The sequence below is a fragment of the Zootermopsis nevadensis genome, unplaced genomic scaffold (genome assembly GCF_977971745.1).
Source record: "Zootermopsis nevadensis isolate Lab colony 2312 unplaced genomic scaffold, Znev_1.0 Znev_ptg000020l, whole genome shotgun sequence".
Classification (NCBI taxonomy): domain Eukaryota; kingdom Metazoa; phylum Arthropoda; class Insecta; order Blattodea; family Termopsidae; genus Zootermopsis; species Zootermopsis nevadensis.
The window spans coordinates 4,511,506-4,532,680 of record NW_028259152.1 but is presented as its reverse complement, the minus strand read 5'-3'; the positions used below and the strand labels follow the sequence as shown (position 1 = coordinate 4,532,680).

General features: G+C 39.3%; 1 protein-coding gene across 2 annotated transcripts; it reads left to right on the top strand.

The window, feature by feature from the left end:
* Positions 1-220: 220 nt before the first annotated feature.
* LOC110839955 (homeobox protein Nkx-2.5) lies at positions 221-11,057 on the top strand. Of its 2 annotated transcripts, none has more exons than XM_022084586.2 (3): positions 221-1,204; positions 8,619-8,716; positions 9,725-11,057. In XM_022084586.2, the coding sequence occupies exons 1-3, from the start codon at positions 619-621 to the stop codon at positions 10,169-10,171; spliced, it is 1,131 nt and encodes a 376-aa protein (XP_021940278.2). In that variant the 5' UTR covers positions 221-618; the 3' UTR covers positions 10,172-11,057. The 2 variants fall into 2 exon arrangements, with proteins under 2 accessions (XP_021940278.2, XP_087207934.1); XM_087351808.1 differs by lacking the exon at positions 221-1,204 and adding an exon at positions 5,995-6,180.
* Positions 11,058-21,175: the final 10,118 nt, after the last annotated feature.

Genomic DNA, 21,175 nt, shown 5'->3' with positions numbered 1-21,175 from the left:
TCGTACAAATATCATACAGAAATAACTGAATAATAAATATCAGAGCCAGGGTTTAGCAGTCCAGAGAGAGACAAGCTGTGTCTCAATATGTTCATCATCAACCCAGTCATAACCAATGAGAGTGTAGTTCTTTGTTGGCTGAAATGATGTTTACTGGAAGGATTTCTATGATGAAAATGTTTATTTTGCTCCCATTGGCCGGCATCTGTGGTTGTGGGCGTGGAAAATGAGGGCTTGTTTTGAAACCAGTGGGGATGGCTTGCATTTAGGGGCCGAGAGTAGATTGGCGCGCGTGTATGTTTGTCACAATTAGTAGTGAGCGGGCCGACCTGTCAGAGTTAACAAGTAGCAGACTGTAATTAACTCAGGAAGAACTATGTGCGCCGATCCAGTTTCTAATTTGAATACACGAAACGAATATAAGTGACAACTGATCATCAGATAATGATGGTCGTTTCAGTGTAATTTCGTATTTACCTACGTGATTTCAGCGTCGACTGTAAAACGTAAAGTGAATTCTGCGCGTCGAAACTGAGAGCTGACACAAACACACCGATCGACTTTTCCGATGAACTCAGTTTTTGGTATCGAGTACCACATTGGAAAGCCCCGTTTATCATGATCTCAAGTCAGTTCCCGCATTTTAATGGCAACAATAATTTTAACCCTTCGGGAAATTCCCTTATGGGAACTCCTTTCTCAGTAAAGGATATATTAAATTTAGCGGAACAAGGAGGACAATTTATTCCCATGACTGACACACAACAAACGTCATTTTATTTTGAGGACTGCGGTAACGGTCCATCTAATATGACATCTTTTTCATTTAACAATATCGATACCAACAGTACAGGGATTCCTGACCCATTTACAGTGACATCTGGTGATTTCTACAATTACCATAACAACAATAAGCTAGCGGACTCGTATAACAATGGCTGTCCGGAGGTTGTGGTCGGCAGTTATCATGGACACCAACAGATGACACCATCTCCTGTTGCTTCTCTGTCGCAGTACTCAACATCCCCCCCAACGGCGATCAACAATGCCACTACAGGAGGAGGCGGGGGGATTCCTATGACGTCACAACACGTTCAACAATTGAGTCACCTGTGCCCGCCGTTTCCGGATGTTGTTGAAAGTAACATCGAAGCATCGCTCAGTGAGACACATGATAACGGCTCCAGTGGAAATTCAGCTAAAGGTAGGCTAAATAGAAATGACAGAATAAATAACTAGCATTCATATTTGTGATTACTTCATTTGTTGTGTCTCGTTTGTCGAAACTTTACTCTGTGAAACGTCATATCTTACTTTGAAAAATGAATAAATTCTCCAGTTACCCTCAGTGACGTCCTGCATGTCTGATACTAACCGCCCTCGTACATTAAAAATCTTCGATGTGCTGTACATGGGTGCGTTCCATTTATCATCGTGTTCTTGGAAACTCTTCCTTCTGTGTGGTTTATTTTTTAAGACGATGGTCGTAGGAGTTACGTTCAGTAACAGGTCTTAATTATTCTATTTCTGTTAATATAGACTATATTCAGTTCGTTAATATCAAGACCTTGTAACATTTTAAAAGAGTTTCCTGGTTAGTTTCTTACTTATCCGCTGACAGAGCCACAGAAAAACTGAGATTTGTACATTGCATTAACCAAATACTTTTCATAGATCTACAACTCGTCTTAGTCTAAGTGCTGTTTCTGCCATTTTTAAAGATTCACCTAAAACAGTGGCGCTAAAAGGGCTCACCAGAAAATTATTTTGGCCGTCTCCTTTAAATTTTGTAAGAGTTGTTTAATTCATACGACCACAGTAACTAAATTCAAGGCACAGTGGAAAATATAGGCAAAAGTAGCTTTGTGATAAATCTACTCTGTCATATTATTTAGTTCATGCAGGCAGCTGACAAATTTTCTTATTAAAGCTCGTTTAGGTCAGTATCAACACGGTTTGCTACCACCAGAAACGTTTAATCAATGCTTGTCCGCTGGCCGTAGGTTACACGCCATATTTTAAGGCTATTAGTTGTATTAAATAATTATTTAAACTTCTGTAATAAATGTTCCTAATGAGTAGCCTAAAGTAAAAATATAATAAAAATAAAAATACAGATACGTTATTTGAACAGAAACCTACGCATTTGTACGGGAAAAATACAGAATTTGAAGGTAAAAGAATGTTTTCTAAATGTAAGATCTACTAATATTCATATTTAAAAATAACAATGGACAAGCATATTTCAATTTTATTAACAACAAATATTAAAATATATTTTTTCAAAATGCTATTTGCCTATATCACTGCTTTCAGTGTTCATTTATCACATATTTAAGTCGCAGTCTGCTGCTTCAAAGCTAATAGTATTACGGATTAACGCCAGTGTGTTTATGAACTGGGATGCTGACAAACCAAATTAACACTGCAGATATGTTTTTTGCACTGCACAGATGCCATTTATTTTTCTTGTATGTCGGCAAGCCTATGTGGACATCATATCGAAAAACGTCTAAAACAAATGTGCAGATTTTTATACGAATCACACCCTCCCTCCCCTCCGATCCCTGCGGACCGCAGAGTTTGGAAGTGTTGCAAGATGTCAACAGGCCTGTACCACAAGTAATATCAGCACAGCGAGCTGTGATTGAGATTGATTGATTAACAATTAAGTTACAAAAAACTGCAGGACCATATGATAGTCGTTGGAAAACGTATTAAATACGTTCAATGACGATTCGCCCTGATTATAGAGACAGTAAGTACCTTATAAAACGTCGGCGAACTCCTATCAAACTACACAGCGCAACATCTTTCAACAGTTTGGAGCAGGCCTCTACTTGCAGCAGAGTTCAGCTTTCCACTCTTGTTCCAAGTAAGAACTTTATCTGTGAAACAAAAGGCCACGCTGTTTGTGCTGACAGGAACACACAGTTCTCATTGGCCTAGTGATGCATGTTCAGCGTTTGATTTTAGTGCGTAATAAACGCCTGACCTGTTTACTCTGGAGTATGTCAACTGGATGATACAAATGTCGCCCATTTCTAATCCAATAAACATCCAAAAGAATAAAAACATTTCGTGAATTGTAATCCGCAGATTCCTATAAAATTTGTAAGAAATTTAAATACGACAGTTGGTAAGACACATGTTTCATGAGCCATGCGTGTTACATGCCCACTCATCTCAACCGCCTTGTTTTTATCACTCTACTACAGATCGTCATTATGCGCCGCGTTTTTAGGTTCCGAAGATTATATCTTATGGACTTCGTCGCCCTAAAAGAGTTTAAATTTTAATTTATAAGTGTTGAACGGTTACCGTCATGGATCTTAAAGCGCCAATATTTCGCTGACTTACTATGTTATATCCTATCGTACTAAAATTCATAGAAATACACGATTAAAAATTGTCCAACGTTCATCAGAATAACATCTAATTTTTTTCAAAACGTAGGTTTATATGTAGGTTGTTCAACGGCGTTATCAGTAGCCCAAACAAAGTAGCGTCGAATAAGGGGGTGATTCGAGAATAATTAATTGTAAAGGGCGTGGAAGGAAGCGGTTATGACCTAATTTAAGTATTATCATGGCACTTGGATGGAGGGACTGAGAAAGATAAAATCTCGATCAGGATAGAAAATCTTCGGTGCTACATTTAAAGCAGGGATCTCCCGAATATGACGCGGAAGTAACCACGACTTTCGGTAAAAAAATTAGGCCCGCGTTAAAAGGACACCAGTGCAATTCCCGATTAAGAATTTCGGATGCCGTTGTATCCGATAGCACAATAACACATGCTTATTACCGTAAAACTGTGCGTGAATTTTGGCCCATAATAATTCACAAGAACTGTCACCATGGAGCACGGTTCTTCCTGAGAATCTACCGGTCGCTCAACTAGAAAAGAAATTTGCCTCCCTTTTATGGAAACACAAAGCTCAGTACCGTGTTCACAAGAGCCCTCAAGTCCGAGGGGCTGTGTAACTTTCTGCAACATGCTGTTTTTATTTCGGTGAGGTTTTCTTGGGCACTCCTCTCCTCTCCCCTTCCCTGCCCTACCATCACCCGTTGTCCGCCACATTTCTGCTGAATACGGTCGCTGGATGCAGTCCATCACCTTCATTGATGACGTGGGAAGTAGCCATGCCGTGGTGACAAGCGACCACTCAGCATGCATAATTAATTACACCACTCTGAAAATGCCGACGATAATCGGCGTAATAAGAAATATTTATGACTGCAAAGGACCAGTTAGTCGGTAACCACAGTTATTGAGGGAGTGAGCGAAGATAGCCTTCAGGTAACAAGTCTATTTAACGTCTTCTTTTACTCAAAAAAGCTTGCAATTAATATTAAGGTGGCATAACTGATTTTTAAACAGAGCATTATATACTGGAGACCAAGTTTCATTGTCACAAACTGAATATGATTTACAAAGCTATTCAGTAATAATCTATATGGCACAATACACAGCAAATAAGAATTTAACTTGAAATAAAATATTCCAGAACATAATAAACAGAATAACTTACAGCAGTGTGGACAACTGGCGGCCTGTGGGTCACATCTGGCCCGAGACCACTTGTAACCTGGCCCACGAAATTATTTATTTGTTACCAGTTACTACAAGTTAATTAATTTTCTTTACCCTAAACTAAATAAAAAATAATCTTGATTATTATCTCGTACGCTGCTTTACGTTAAGTGCCACATACGTTATTAAAATTCTATATATAAAATATAAGTTTTCGAAGTACAAATTGTGTCAGATACGTGCTGTTGAAAAAGTAAATTTTAAAAAAATATGTAACTCTATAGTAATTTTTACACATTTTAATAAAATATATATCAGAGCGCATACTGTGGAAATTTGTCATTTCTGAGTAAGTGCCGTTAAGGATAACAAAGTCTGGCTATTAGTTATTAGTTTTCAAAAATAATGTCAGGAGAGGTGTCTTGGCATTTTGGTCTAACGAGGATATTCATGGCCCGAGGGAAGAAAGCAGTTGGACAACCCCGCCTTAGAGCACAAAAGAACCGGTCCTAGGGATGTAGGACAACCTAGAAAAAAATAGAAACGATTTCTTCCGAGTCGGAACGACCTTTCCATTTGATGATAAACAAACTAAATATGCTTTCCATTACGTTCACTTAGGACAGGATATAAAAACACGCTTAAAATTATGAACTGTCCTGTTGCGTGTAACCCATTACAGCCCAATGGAAACTTTAAGTACCACCAGCTTTAACAAAGAATAACTGTATATTTTGTTTGTTTGTGTTTGTTTCGTATGAACCTCACTGGAGACAGGAAGTATTTCCTTAATCACAATTCAAAAGCTGCTCTTTGTAATGGAGAAATGTCATGTATTCTTTAAGGTACTTAATGTTTAAGTAGACTATTGCGTGACAAGCTTCGGCTTCAAAGGATTAAAGACAATTACCTGTAAATAAAAATTTTAGAGCCACGTTTTGCAAACACATCTACAGCAGTAAGCACTGAATTTACGATGTTTTATGGCGATTACTTTGGCTACAGGAAAGTCACAGTCTATTGCATTATCCGCAAAATGCTTTGGCTTAGAAAAGTGAAAAATGTCTGCACAGAAACTAAGAACGTAAGGACACGATCATGATTTTAGTCTTTTCTTCTTGTTCTAGCCACGCTCCCGTTTTATACGGATCTATGGACGGAAAATCTCAAACCTCTTCTATCTTTCCACAACCACTTACACTCTACGCTATCTGCCTGATGCCTTCAAGTACCTGGCCGAACCATCGTGTTCTTGGTCGTCCGATGGATCTCTTAGTTCAAATTCTAATTCTAATGCCTTTTCGTTGTCCATGCTCCATCCATTCTCCATAAACCTTCAAATTTTTGCTGTCGTTTCTCTTCTGATTCAATGAAAATGTTAGAATTCAACTCATTCTCTAACGGTTAAATCAAGACCAAGACACCCTTAGATAAAACGTCGCGCAAGATAAGACTAATTATTCAGTTGCCAAGAAGACGTCTGAGGATGAGGTTTTTGTGATTTGGGGTTGGTTGTATAAGCAAAATCCTAATAGGAGGAGGTATTTATATATTTACGATGCTGCATGTTGTCCTATAGGAAGGACACGGCATCAGTCAAACAACATTTCGACTTACACCTAATCTCCACGTCTAGACCAAACGGTATGTTTCTGCTCCTATAATATTTTGCATGGGAGTTTTTGAAACTGGCTTACTTCTGTTTCCAAACATTAACTAAATGGTAATGTGTTGTTCTCTAAAGTTAACAAGTGCCCCATCTGAACATATTTTGAACTGTTCAGGTTCTAGGTAAATGGAGAATTTCATTTCAGGCCCTATGCATCCTACGAGAATATTCTAAAACCATGACATGTTTTACTCCTTCTGGAATAGGTTGGCCAAAGATATGGTCGAAACTCGTAAAGGAAAGGAATAAACTAAGATGTGATAATATCAAACGTAGGTCCTAATAAATTGTATCTGACGGTGACACACGTATATTACTTGCTAATTTTCGATACTGCAATGGTAACAGCAGACTAATTGAGTGTTCCCATGATTTTGCTAAAATTGAAGTTCCTTTGAAAGATGATTGCTGCTAGTGACACCAGTTTTACATAAATAGTTTATAATGACTATAAATTTAATATGTAACCAGAAATATGCAATTCAAGTTAATTTATGTATTGCATATAATTACATACAACGTATTTACAGAGTATCTAAATAATACGTATATTTCCGGGAATACATTAATGTTAATGTAATACTCAGTTTAAAAGAATAATAGCGCTACAGTATGAATTCGTATTTCATTGCTAACTGCATAGGTCCAGAAAAGTCAAACACTAACTCAACACGGCATTGTTACAAGAAATTACCAAAGAAATTATTTATCCGACTTACAGGTGATGTCCATTTTCGTAATTCATAAGACGTAGGCCTATCTCCACTTGAAGCCTGACACATCGCTCCAGCCCGCTGCATGGGTCAACATCTTACCAAATCCTAACCTTTTACAACTCCACTTCAAGCTACCTTTAGCTGGTACTTAGATTAGGTTCCAGAGTTCACTGATCGAAATAAATCACAAGAAATATAACACGGCGCTTTATAATAATTTCCTGTTCAAGTTATAATATAATCATTTACTCAATCAGAATAAACCAAACGTCTGTCACTTTCACATTTTCCGATACGACTCATCTTCTATACAGCGCCACGTGTTCGTGAAAGATCGGAATGTTTCGTCAATTTCCGGAAATTAAATGTTAAGCGCAGCATTTAAAATTTTCGTATAATTACTCAGTGGCGTGTGTAAAATGATTTAAATTCAATTTGCAACAAAATTTAGAGCAAATCACTTACACCTTGAGTGGAAATCGGAAATAACAATTCATGAAATTACATATTAATACGAGGTGCGATCGGAAAGTTTCAAGACTGTGTCAATAGAGGGCGAACCGGATGTAGTACAAGCTTCTGCCGCTAGGGGGTGCGGCTTACATTCATAGTGAATCAGTGTGCCAGCCGGCATCATCGAATTAGCATTTGTTTCTTAGTTACGGGCGTTTTGGTAGTGCATTACACTGACCCTCCTGCGATTTCGGAATGGCGTGTGCATCAAATTTTGCCAAAGACTCGCCAAAACGGCTACGGAAACCTATGAAATGCTAAAGCAAGCATTTGGGGAGTCCGCAATGGGTCGTGCACAAACTTTTGTGTGGCATTCACGTTTTAAAAATGGCCTAACCTCTGTCGATGATGACGAGCGTTCTGGACGACCATCTTCGAGCACAACGCCCGAAAATGTTACGAAGATTCGGCAGGCCATTCACGAAGATCGACGTCGTACCATCAACGACTTGTGCGAAATTGTTGGGATAGGCTATGGAACCTGTTAGCTGATTCTAAAGGAAGAACTCCACATGCGACGCATCCTGTCTGAGGACCAGAAGTAGAATCGACTTCTCGTTTGTCAGGAGCTCAAAGATCTTGCAAGAACAGACCCCAACTTCCTTTCTAAGCTCCGTGTGACTTCTTCCTCTTCCCAAAGATGAAAATTCAGCTAAAGGGAAGGAGATTTGAGACGATAGAAGAGATTCAGGCAGAATCGCAGATGGTGCTTGACAGGCTGACAAAGAAAGATTTCCAGGGATGCTTCCAGGCTTGGCAGCGGCGCTGGGATCGTTGTGTTCACTCCCAGGGGAACTACTTCGAGGGTGATGGATGAATTTAATACCTGAGATAAGTGTACGGGTTTTTTTATACGCGCAGTCTTGAAACTTTCCGATCGCACCTCGTAATTGGGAATTGCAGTAGATACGCGGAATAAAAAATACATACAATTTTAGTCGGAAATTCTGAAGCGAAGAACCACTTCGGATATATGTGCGTAGAGAGTAGGATAATAATGAAATTTATATAAAATAAACAGGGTTTCATAGTGTGGGTTGAGTTCAACTAACTCAGATAGTGTCCAGAGTCTTCATACGAGGATGGACCTGCTTCAGATTTAATTTTAGTATCTTTTTGTGGTTGGGTCGCGATTTGTATGATATTTTCTACAAAATGTATATCCTTATTGTGTCTGATTTCAGGAACACAAATGAACGGTGGTAAGTCGGACATAAGGAAAGGGCAATCGACAGGTCATCGGCAGAGAGTAAAGCGAAAGCCTCGAGTCCTATTTTCACAGGTAAGGAAATCGACGGTCACGTAACTGATAAGAAGGAAGAAGTAAATTACCGCATTTTACTTACTTATTTAATAATAAATATTTTGTTATGAAGCTGATAATGCCCCAAATTTAGCAATCATGTTCATTCTCAATGCCACGTTTACTATAACTGAGAAAAATGGGCCATGATAATATAAATCTACCAAAATGTCAGAAAAATGACTATACCTTTGAGAAGAGACCAATTTTAAGTCATGTGGGAAGTATATAATATAAATACGACAATTAATTACTGGAAGTTACTTAAAGAAGATACTGCTCACCTTACGAGTGTCCAAGTGAATGTCGGCATAGCACAGTCAGAAAGTTCGAGACCGTATCTTGTCCAGTCCTTTGCACACACAATCTTCTCATCCGTTGTGACTCTCTGATTAACCTGTGAAGTTGTTATAGCGTTATTAACTTGCGTATTTACTCACATACACAAACAAAATATCTCGCACATAGGTCTACATTTTATACGTCTTTAGTTGTTTACTGAAACCTGGCTTATTTAACGTCGTTTCTCAACTATGCAGTCATGCGGCCCCGAAGGAAAGATGGTCCTGAAATACGAGTTGTAAGTGAAGTGGAAGTTGTCGTGGTCTATTTAAAGTACGATTTACGCCTAATGTGGCTGAGGTTGTGAAGAAAACCATAAAGACTGAGTCACTGTCCAAGTCAAACTCAGAACCTCTCAAATAAAACGATAATTTCAAACCGACAGCGAAGTTCGATCAAAGAATTCTCAAATTCAAGAAGTAAATTAATTTGTTTTTGAAAAAGAGACACTAAGCCGGACTAAGGTAACCGATAGCGTCATTGCTGTGGCACTTTTACTGAAACCAAACTTCTATGCACATTGCAATTTACAATTTTATTATTCCATCTTTATTCAAAATTAAACGTCAGACAGTGGTCCTGCTATGGAATCCGGAAAAGCGCAAAGCATGAGGCTGCATTCAGTAAATTTGTTTTGTGTTCCAGGCCCAGGTTCACGAACTGGAGCGACGCTTCAAGCAACAGCGGTATCTGTCAGCCCCAGAGCGCGAACATCTAGCGAACGCTTTGAAGCTCACGTCAACCCAGGTGAAGATCTGGTTCCAGAATCGTCGCTACAAAAACAAAAGACAGAGGCATCTGCTGGACGGAACGATCAGTGCCAGCAAGTTCCAGCAACAGCCGCGTCGCATCGCAGTGCCAGTTCTCGTGCGGGATGGTAAACCCACTCCATCGGGGAATCACCTCGTCACCAAGAACTACTCGGGGACCTCTCATTACCTGGGACAAACTCCGCCTGCTTATTCGAACCTGGTACCTCACAAGTTTGAAACTCCCTCTCCATCGTTTGAAGGGTACACAAACATGCAGGAACAACCGCACTACGGCAGGCATACGACAAATGTGGAGCAGAACTCTCTCAGGACATGGTAAAGAGTGCTAGTGTGACTTTTCGCATTAAAATCTAATCGAAGTCGACGAACTGACGAGGCTCAGACAGATTTTATAGTTTTGCAGTCGTTGTGACACCCAGTATACGATGTTCAATTTAAAACGCAACCCCAACTATTATACTCGTACATGACCCTTTAACGCGATGAAACGATGAAATCAACGGAAATATTGAATTCTTAGAGCCTCATCTCATTGCTGCAGATGATGCAAATCGGTACGGCCGTAATTTCGGCTGTTTTGTCTCTCGATGAGCACTTGACACAGACAAATGCTTCCTGTGTCTCGTAATGTTATTACCAGTCGGTGTATTGTTGTTCTTTTCGGAACTTCCTTCTCAGGATGTACATTGCTAAAAGGTTTATTAAAAACAGCAAAGGAGTTCGATGCTTAGCAATGTTTCAGGATGAACTTACGTTCCATTGGCGAATACACGATGTTCGCACCTGCGCAACTTTTGCAGGGGTCTAGCAGCAAGGGTGATCTTGACTCGGGTGTCACCAGGGACATTTGGATAACCTGTTGTACTAGGGTGGACCTGTTCTGATTTTATTTTTGAACCGTGGAACATGACTGTTGTTGGGTTGAGTTTTAAATTGTACATTCTGTATATTCTAGCAGAAACTGTGATCTCGCAGTCAGGTTGAACGCTCTACATTTGATATCTGACCACAAAGAACTGGTCATATAAGTCTGTTTTAAAGAAACCTGAAATGCTTTCAAACATTCGCTACCAAATTTTAACAACTGATAAAACTGTCTTGTATAAAATATTTAAGTACAGGAATCTTTTGTAGTTACTAGAGAAGGAATCCGTTTAAAACGGTAAAGGCACATTAAAATAGAGCCATTAGTTTCTTTTGGTTAATGTTATGTTAATTCCTCAAAATACGTCTTACAGATTTATATAATCTGTGATATTTCCCAAGAAACATACATTATCTGACCTCCTCTCTCCTTCCATTAACAGTGTTTTCTTACAACAAAACCTCTAAGATCTTTTAAAGGTCTTCATTGCAGTTTTATCATATATAGAGTTTCTATCCTAATTACGCCTATACTTAGAGTTTAAATATTTATTGAATTCAGGAAAAAAGAGAAGTCTACTAGTGTCAAACATGTCATGACAATAGGCGTCCTGACTCTTGGCGTCGGTCCGCTAACGGGTAGCGACGTTGGGAGTCTGTAAAGATAGACGTCATTTTACGATGTGTCTGGCTGCGATGGACATGTTACCTTACAGTTCAGACGCACCTTGCAACGCATTTATATCGATTTACAAATGTTTAAAGAATACCACGTGATTTTTATATATTCGGACTAAAATACGTGGCGTAATATTTATCAATATTAATTTTTAATATTTCAGATAGGAGCCTCAGAATTCAGAATTTGTAATGAACACGTGTATATTTCCACATGAATGGTCTTGTCATCTAACTATTCTCCATTTATAGTGTGTTCATCCTCTCCACAGAACATAAGTTAAAGGTCTCTTATTACAAATTTTCGAGGACACGTATAGACCTAAGCCAAGAAAAGTAATGGATAGATTAAAACAGATGGGCTTCGTAGTTTTGGGAAAGGACATGTAGAAAAATATACTCGTCTCTCGAGTACCTTGTAAAAAAGAAGACACCTCCAAGACCTAGAAGTAGACGGATAAGACTAAATTTATTTTTAAAGTAACTGCATCCTGTATGAGAATTTGGCCTGGATATATCTACCCCATGACATCGAATAGTGGCGGACTCTTAAAATCACAGCAATGTCGGAATTATTTATGAGTCTTTAATAGACGTATTCGTGCTGGAAATCCAAATTAGTCCGTTCACAAGCAACTCCATTTTTACATTGCTATTTTTATATAGCCCCTTCATTAGGTGTACCAACCAAGGCGGACATTGCTTTCGAAGAGTTGCGAAAAAATTACTTTTCTAACTGAAGATTTCCGTCCGGAGGTCATACTGCCTCCGGAGGCAGTATGACCTCTGAAACGTTGGTAAACATCGACCAGACTACACAGCGCAACAACCCAGAAGACAGAAATCTTCATACTCATCGCTGTGAAAACCTCAAATCTTACATACTTTTCTAACTGTTTAACCATTTTTAGAGAAGCCGTGCCAACAACATTATAAAATTATATTCTTCACAATTTTTACAACAAAGCTGTCTACATGACAGACTCTATCATCAAGAGCGAAATACAAGTCCAAACTATGTAAATCGCCGAGAAAACTATTTTACCAAATGTACTCTATTAAGACTCGGTCGTTTCAGTCGATAGAAGTGCTGTAGAAGTTGAACATCGGACATGGAAGGCATCCATTTTGACTAAATTAGTACCAACGTAAGTAAATGACGGCATAAATATGATATATTAATACCGGGATTCTTAACCAATTAAAATTAAAATTATCTTGAAAAATGAAAATTACCCGAGAAATGCGTATGTTCGCGCTTTGATAATCAGACTTGTAAAGCCAAACAGACTGTCCTGTACTTGACAGGAACGAAATAAGTGCTTGCTGGACCACTAATTATCGTAATGCGGAAGGATACAAACTAGTGTCTTTAAGTCAGAATTGCGGTAAAAGTGAACAGGCTGCAGGTGTACAAGCCACTGCACAAATAACCAAACGAACGTCTTAGCAGCGCGCACATCTGTTCTAGTATTAGAATATCAGCCGTTGTATTTATAGTGACAGATACGATGGCTATGAGACAGAATTCTCAAGTGAAGGTGTGCGGGCTGCATATTTCTGTGACGGGCTGATATGTTCCAGGGTCTGGGTTTTTGTGTGTGATATCGAGTTACTGGTCATGACGCAGACGACTGATGGCGGACAGGCAAGCTTTTATCTAAACATTGCTAAGTTCCTGATCTACGGCCCAGCGAGAAAAGTCGAGGTTGCACCACGGCAAGTTAGTGACTAACTTCACAAACATAAATTTCTTTATACATATGTCATACATCAGCTCATTCAAATTGCCTACGGGCGTGATGACCGGGTTATACTCCCGGCAGGAGCGAGGATTGCTATTTTCCTCGTTAGCACGTTCGGGACGTTTGTGTCGTCTAGCGGTTAGAACGCTGGCCTTGTAATCCTGGGGTCTCGGGTTCGATTCCTGGCGGTGCCCGAATTTATAACTTGTGTTGGGCAAGGCCGTGGTCTAGGAAACACGGAGTTTTCCTCCGGGGGCTTCCCCGGTTTCTCCGTGGCATCCCAACAATTACTCCATTCACACACAGAAGAAGGCAATGGCAAACCACTTCTGGATCATCTGCCAAGAACGTATATGAACAGGTCCCAGTCCGAGAAAAGGATGGAAGGATCCTGTTCATATGGACCTGTCGTCAGACAGAACACTAAATAATAATAATCCAGCATTTTATCCATCTGGTACGGGAATTCTATCCTCCAGTGCAAAGCGACCGAAGCGTAAATCTGACCATTGATAACCATTCTATTTAATTTTTAGGTTAAGAATACATGCTTCGGTGTATATATTTTGGAACAATTTTACGTTTTTCAGTTCAGAGCATACTATCCCATTCTCGGTTTGTTTAAGAGAAAGTCCTGCGTGTTGCATACGGTGCAGGAACACACTGGTAACACCACGTCTTAGTAGACTAATGAAAGTGATAGAGGAAAATTTCACATGAGTGGCATGAAGGTTCTACACCAGATCACACTAGAGGACAACTTCAATATGAAAGGAAAACCAACATGGAACAAAAAGATTTTCGAAGAGAACAAATGTTATGACATGCAGCTGTATTATTAAAGCTTTCAAAACCAGAGTTATTATATTATTTCAAGTGTTTATCCTAATTTTCTAAGTTATAAACGCGTGGTGGATATTGCAACACGGAATATAATCCCATATATCTGTCTCTAAATAAATTTATTGTTTATTTAACTACGCTGTCAATAGCTCAGGCTGTTTAACATCGAAGCTCTAAATCAAGAGTGCTGGCCCATAATGATGATGATGATGTGAATTTCGTAGTGCATGTGCTGTATAACAAAATAATGGAAACTAATGAATGTAGCTTAATTCAAGTTTTCTGTACAGAGACTGAAATAAATCCAACTGAAACTGAACAGGCGGTTCCCCGTTTGAAGTTCGAACCTGGTACCTCAAGAATAATTCAGTGGCTTTATTAGCTTCATTAAAATACTCTAACACGGAATTAAAGTATGAAATTCTTAATATTTAAATTTTAAATAACATGGTGGTACTCTACTAAAGTTTGATTAATACTGATCTAGATGACAGTTTAAATTAACGTTGTGCAATGGGAAGTAACTGTGATGGGAGACCCTCAGTAAATAAACGTTGAAAGTGATCTGTGTGTAAATGTACGGTCTGTAGCCTCGCAGAAGGGAGCAAGTAGTTTCTGCTTCTAACACGAGATGGCACTGCAGTAACGAAATATGGAAACTTGGAATATAACAGTAACGTTACGTAGTTCACGGAGCAGTGTCCTGGAGATTCTAATGATCACTCATTAACAAATTCACCGCCCTTTGTTGAATGAAGGTACTGTCCCGGGCACTGTCCTGCACCTGTTGTATCAAAAAAAAATCTCACATCTTTCCTTTCTGATCCATTTTAAAAATCTCCTCGCACACTTTGGGACCAGAAGTCACAACTCCACTGCTTATAAATTATATTTGTTCAATTCCCTACATACAGTTATGCTATTAAAATCTGTTCTGAGTTATATTTTTATTATTTAATTAAAGATCTTTTTAGTTTGGTCCAGATCGATTTCCCTCCAAAACAAAACATCGATAGGTGTAAAGCGACGTCCTCGGGCTTTCAAGAATCACGAAGTGAATTCGAGTAGAGAAATCAGGGAAGGTAATGGCATCACGCGTTTTTAACCTCGGCAGTAGATAACGGTAAGTAATAATCTTCACTACGTATAAACAATGAATAAAATAGATTAGTGTGAATGGTCTGTGAACTCGTCTTGTGAAAAAACGGTTTATGTATCGAGCCGGAGTCTGAAACCTTCTTCCAGTGCAATAAAACAAATTTTCATAAACCGTTGCATTTAAGTAATGTTTTGAATTTCCCCGGGTTTAGCCGCCATCACGCAATTCTACCACCATCTGGCGATCATAATATGAAACTGAAAGCAATACGTCGTACAAAATTATCTCACTAGATGGCAAGAGTATATACCAAGCAGTACGTTACATCCAACGATCACTGCGGGGAAAATGGGTTGTCTTGTGTCGTGCAGAGCCTCCAAAATTGTGTGCCGCGGGGTCGCTGGAGGCTGAAAAGGTTTCTGAAGGAATGTGAGGATATAATTCTGAAATTATATTTGAACACGAACGACACAGTGACCTCAAAATCAGTTTTGTAATTAATTTAAGAAAGCGGATTCTTCTTTTTTGTAAAGATTCCAGGCCCAAGAGAGAGGAACTGGTCATTTATTATTTATTTAGTGTTCTGTCTGGCGACAGGTCCATATGAATTGGATCCTTCCATCCGTTTCTCGGACTGGGACCTGTTCATATACGTTCTTGGCAGATGATCCAGAAGTGGTTTGCCATTGCCTTCTTCTGTGTGTGAATGGAGTAATTGTTGGGATGCCACGGAGGAAAACTCCGTGTTGCCTAGACCACGGCCTTGCCCAACACAAGTTATAAATTCGGGCACCGCCGGGTATCGAACCCGAGACCCCAGGATTACAAGGCCAGCATTCTAACCGCTAGACCACCGTGGGCATCATGAACTGGTCATATTGGAATAAAATTAACTTTTATCAAAAAACTACGCAGATTCCTTTTGAAGCAATGACAACTTAACGATGAGCTAACACGGCTAACACCTTCATAAATAAGAAAATAAAAAGTATCCCTTCTCACTTTTTCGGCTATGTAGTAGTCCTAACATTGGATTACAGAAAGATCGATCAGACAAAACACACATTTAGCCAGGTAGTTGAGACTTACGCTCGCGGCGAGCGTGCAGTATTGCTCTGTAAACTGAACAAGACGGCGAATGGCTGTTAGTTGCACTATAAAGCCTTTCAAGTGGTAAATTTTGCACTGACAAGCTGGATACTTATCCTACTTTCTAAAGTGTTTAAATAGTGGGTAGTTGTGCGCATGTGCACACTGTTGTCAGGCCGCCCGAACGCACTGATGGTCATATGGTGACGATTTAAGTAAGGACAGTCAACTGACGTTCTGGCTGTCTGGTGTCACGAAGGGCGCCCTCTAGCTACCATATTTGAATCCTATACATGTTTATTAGATCCGACAATATTTATTTTACATGTTACAATACATTGATTCATCTAGTCAGATTATTTAGCACGGCTGCCATGTTAATATATATACGTTTATAAAACTTCTTGCAATAAAATTGTAAATTTACCAAAGTTTTACTGTGCTATGAAACTTTATGATCATGCATTATATTACACTGCATCTTCTTTTGCCAACTTACAAGTTGGTGCAGCAGATCAGATTATTCTGAAAGATACTCCTGTTGTTCATGCCAATTTTTAAGAAGATCGGCTAATTACAATCTGAGCTCATAACTGAACGAGATGTATGGCGAATAAAGTTCTCCTATAAACGCCTTGGTGTTTTTATATTAGTCAAATTAAACTTGTTTGCCAACTTCTGAAATCTGAAGCTGTTGGCGATTTTGTATCAGTTAAAAATTTGCTTAAACTTATATTTTAACCTTAGAAATTCGCGAAGAAAGACATTGAAACATTACTTTTCTAAATTAAGCTTGGCACAGAAACGATCGATAGAGTTCCAGTGTGCGGTTATACTCCTATAAAACTTCAAAAACAAGTATCAATTAGAATATTCAGCACTGAACATTTATCAGCGACTTCAAAACGCGAGACAATAACTTGGAGAGTGAGCTTAAGTTTTGAATACGGTTTCAAGAGGCTCTGAAATAGAATTTTATTGGATTTGTTATTTTATAGCAGATTAATGATGAGAAACTGTGCTGTGAAGTAAAAGATAGATTAACAAGACAGACAAAACCTTTTATACAGCTAACCAGTCTCAATTTCCATCACCTCGTTACATGGGGAGATGCATTAGATCCAGCAGAGGTCTATTTCGGTCAGTGAAAATATTTAGCACATACTTTGAGCTCACTTTATGGCAAGTCATAAAATGGCGAGAAGCACAATTCGACGAAAGAATAAAAGAGTAACGACTTGAATGTGTTTAATAAACAGAGCGATACACTCTGTGTTCAAGTCATGGCAGTTCATTTAGAGCGTATATTAAGTAGTTTCTTAACCAACGGTCTGCCCAACAGCCATATGCTATGCAGTTGGGTCTCACCCGTTAAGGATTCAAGTTGTAGCAGGAAGAAGCATTATTGTAACTCGTATATTGCATTTTATAGTGCTAATGGATTAAATATAATATGCTTCAGAATTTCTAGTGAAGTTAACAGTAAATTCGTGCAACCATACAGTTCTTATTTGACGTATAATATTTGATGAGTGCAAATTATGATGTTCTTTATGTATTTTATTCATACTCCTTAAACAATTCCTCGCCTCACACACAAATATTACATTCAACATAATGTTCTCAACCATGTCAATTCGTGGTCCTCCGTTAATATATCAAAGGCCTAAATTTCACACTCACGTGAAAAAACATTAAAATTGCAGGTTTTTATAATTCAACCGCTAGGAATCTGGATATTCAGGGCGAATATAAAATGTTCTGAAATGAACGGAGGCAAGAATTTCCCGAATTGATTCTGTTCTTATCCCGTTGGTATACTTTGACGGGTATACGAGGTGCGATCGGAAGGTTTCCAGACTGCGCGTATAAAAACCCGTACACTTATCTCAGATATTAAATTCATCCATCACCCTCGAAGTAGTTCCCCTAGGAGTGAACACAACGATCCCAGCGCCGCTGCCAAGCCTGGAAGCATCCCTGGAAATCTTTCTTTGTCAGCCTGTCAAGCACCATCTGCGATTCTGCCTGAATCTCTTGCCAAAGATTCGCCAAAACGGCTACGGAAACCTATGAAATGCTAAAGCAAGCATTTGGGGAGTCCGCAATGGGTCGTGCACAAACGTTTGTGTGGCATTCACGTTTTAAAAATGGCCGAACCTCTGTCGATGATGACGAGCGTTCTGGACGACCATCTTCGAGCACAACGCCCGAAAATGTTACGGAGATTCGGCAGGCCATTCACAAACATCGACGTCGTACCATCAACGACTTGTGCGACATTGTTGGGATAGGCTATGGGACCTGTCAGCTGATTCTAAAGGAAGAACTCCACATGCGACACATCATGACAACGCGCCAGCGCACACCGCCCTCAAAGTTCGGCGGTTTTTGGCCTCAAACACCATGGCCGTCATCCCGCACCATCCTTAGCTCCGTGTGACTTCTTCCTCTTCCCAAAGATAAAAATTCAGCTAAAGGGAAGGAGATTTGAGACGATAGAAGAGATTCAGGCAGAATCGCAGATGGTGCTTGACAGGCTGACAAAGAAAGATTTCCAGGGATGTTTCCAGGCTTGGCAGCGGCGCTGGGATCGTTGTGTTCACTCCCAGGGAAACTACTTCGAGGGTGATGGATAAATTTAATACCTGAGATAAGTGTATGGGTTTTTATACGCGCAGTCTGGAAACTTTCCGATCGCACCTCGTATTCTTCATTTATGTCACCTCCTTCTGCACACACAAAGGAATGAAAATGTTGAAGACCGGTTTTAGAGAGAATATTCTAGACTCTTCGGAGTTCGTTATAAAAACATAATTAAACTGAAAATATAATTGTTGTTCTGTCGGACCTCGTCCGTTGTTCAGGTGTTACAAAACCACGACGTTTCAGAACTTGGTTCTACTTCTGTCATTAGATGAAAACATGAATAAACCCATAATTCTGGGCCCCTGGAGGTAGTGTCTAAACTACACCAGGTCAGGGTCGAACCAACTTCCGAAACGTTCCTGTTTTATCACACCTGGACAGTGAACAAAGTCCGAAAGAACAATGTTCAGAAGCGTTTAAATTTCGATTGGACTGATGATTCTGAAACGTGATGAATTATTTCAGACATCAATTAGTCAATGGATTGACCAGCTTATTCTGTAAATACGACACTCGGGAGCTTACAGATTTCATCATTCATGAGAAACAGTGCGAAGAAGGATAAGTGTGAAATGTTTTAATAATATCCAGATAACTCAAATCTGATCCTGTGGTAGGTTGTTATTAATACATTTCGTGTGGCTACAGATTCCGGTCCATTGGATGAAAATATAAATACTGGCAGCAAAATAAATAAACCGAGCGGAGATGGGAAGACGAGAAGTGGGAAGTGAAAGATGAGGAATCCAACCCCCTAAGTAGCAGGACCCCCCGTAGCTACAACAAAACCCCTTCAAATGAAATGTGTGTCCCAACTAAATCCTGTTTAGTCTATGTTAAACAGAAGCTATCACCTTTCAAGGAACTACTGCTTCTGCATTGATGTTTACACTTGCTTCTGCCCCATAAACCCGCCCTCCCCCTATTCCCTGAACCCAAAGATAATAAATGAGACGGAACAGATGCCACTTCAAAATTACTAGCGACATGTGACCCCAAAATGTTAAGAGCACATTTGACTGATCATTCATTTGTTTTGAGAGTGCTCCTGCTCATGTTTATAGCACTTCCGATACCAGGGTGACAATTATGAATATAAATTTGATAATAACGCCTTTTAAAACAAGTCAAGATAAATCCATACACGATGTGAAATGGCTTATGACACATATTAATAATGACAAGTCGTATTTTATGTATAATCCACGCGTACATATTAAAACTTCGAGTATTTCATCCTTTATAGAAGGGGCTCTCAAAATACGGTCCACGGACCTGAGATTTTAGATCGGAAACTTTCGGAATACAAAGCAGCATATTTGAACAGTTAATGACTAAGATTTGGGATCTTTAATTTAATTCAGTGATGCCTGCACTCCTGTTTCAGAAGGTTTATACTTGAGTTGGTGATAGTTAATTAGAATGCTTCTCGGAGTAAAATGCTCATGTAAGTTAGTGATAAAGGAAATTTGATAACTCTGCATGCAGCGTGTGGGGAGAAAAAAGCGACGATGGTCTACTCTGGTGAATGAAATCGAATGAACATACACAGACCTTGAAGATCGATTGTAGTAAAAGAGAAAGGAGGGAACTACCGTCGATTTCCACGAATTATGACGTCAGGATGACGACGACAAGATAAGTCAAAATAAAAGCCTCTGAATTTTAGATTTCCATATTCAAATGTTGTTTCCTTGATCCTATTAAATAACTTCTTCTTGGATTATGCAAAAAGTTATTTCAAAAGCCATTAAGAGAAATCCCTGATACGTTTAAGTTCAGAATATTTTAAACTGCTTGTTCTACTGAACGTCTAAAAATTAAACTACGTAGACTTACACTCTAAGTTTACGTAATTTTACCATATTTCGTTTGTGTGGTATGCTATTATTGTGTGTTTGAGGACAGCGTGCTGAGAATAATATTTAAACGTGAGAGGAATAAAGCCACAGGAGCCTGGAGACAATTTCATAATATTTCTTAATAAGGACCCTGCTCTACGGAGTAAGTTGTTTGGTTACTGTGACAACACGTCAGGCGTACAGCGCCGACAGAAGGGAGCTGCATTGCCGACACTGTTTTCAGCTCACTAGCACGTGTCTTTTGAATCACATCAGCAGTCCTTCCGTTTCCGGTCCTGTGAAGTGATGGTTGCGTGTGGTTCCTCACTTACAAGCAGAATTTCTGTCTCTGATTTTGTAAAAAAAGTAACTTCATTTCAAGACAAGTCGTACTTGGACACATGTGCTGTTGCAATTCTTGTGTGAAAAAGTATTTGCTTTAAGCAACTGTCCACAAGCACACATCTGGGAGTGGAAAGTCTGCAACACACATTTAAGTATCTGCTGAAAAGTTT

What these genes read in the sequence shown, in the direction of transcription:
- LOC110839955 (XM_022084586.2), top strand. Translation starts at nt 619, where the DNA reads ATGATCTCAAGTCAGTTCCCGCATTTTAATGGCAACAATAATTTTAAC. An exon ending in CAGTGGAAATTCAGCTAAAG is followed by an intron (nt 1,205 to 8,618) that starts GTAGGCTAAATA and finishes GTCTGATTTCAG; the next exon opens with GAACACAAATGAACGGTGGT. An exon ending in CTCGAGTCCTATTTTCACAG is followed by an intron (nt 8,717 to 9,724) that starts GTAAGGAAATCG and finishes TTTGTGTTCCAG; the next exon opens with GCCCAGGTTCACGAACTGGA.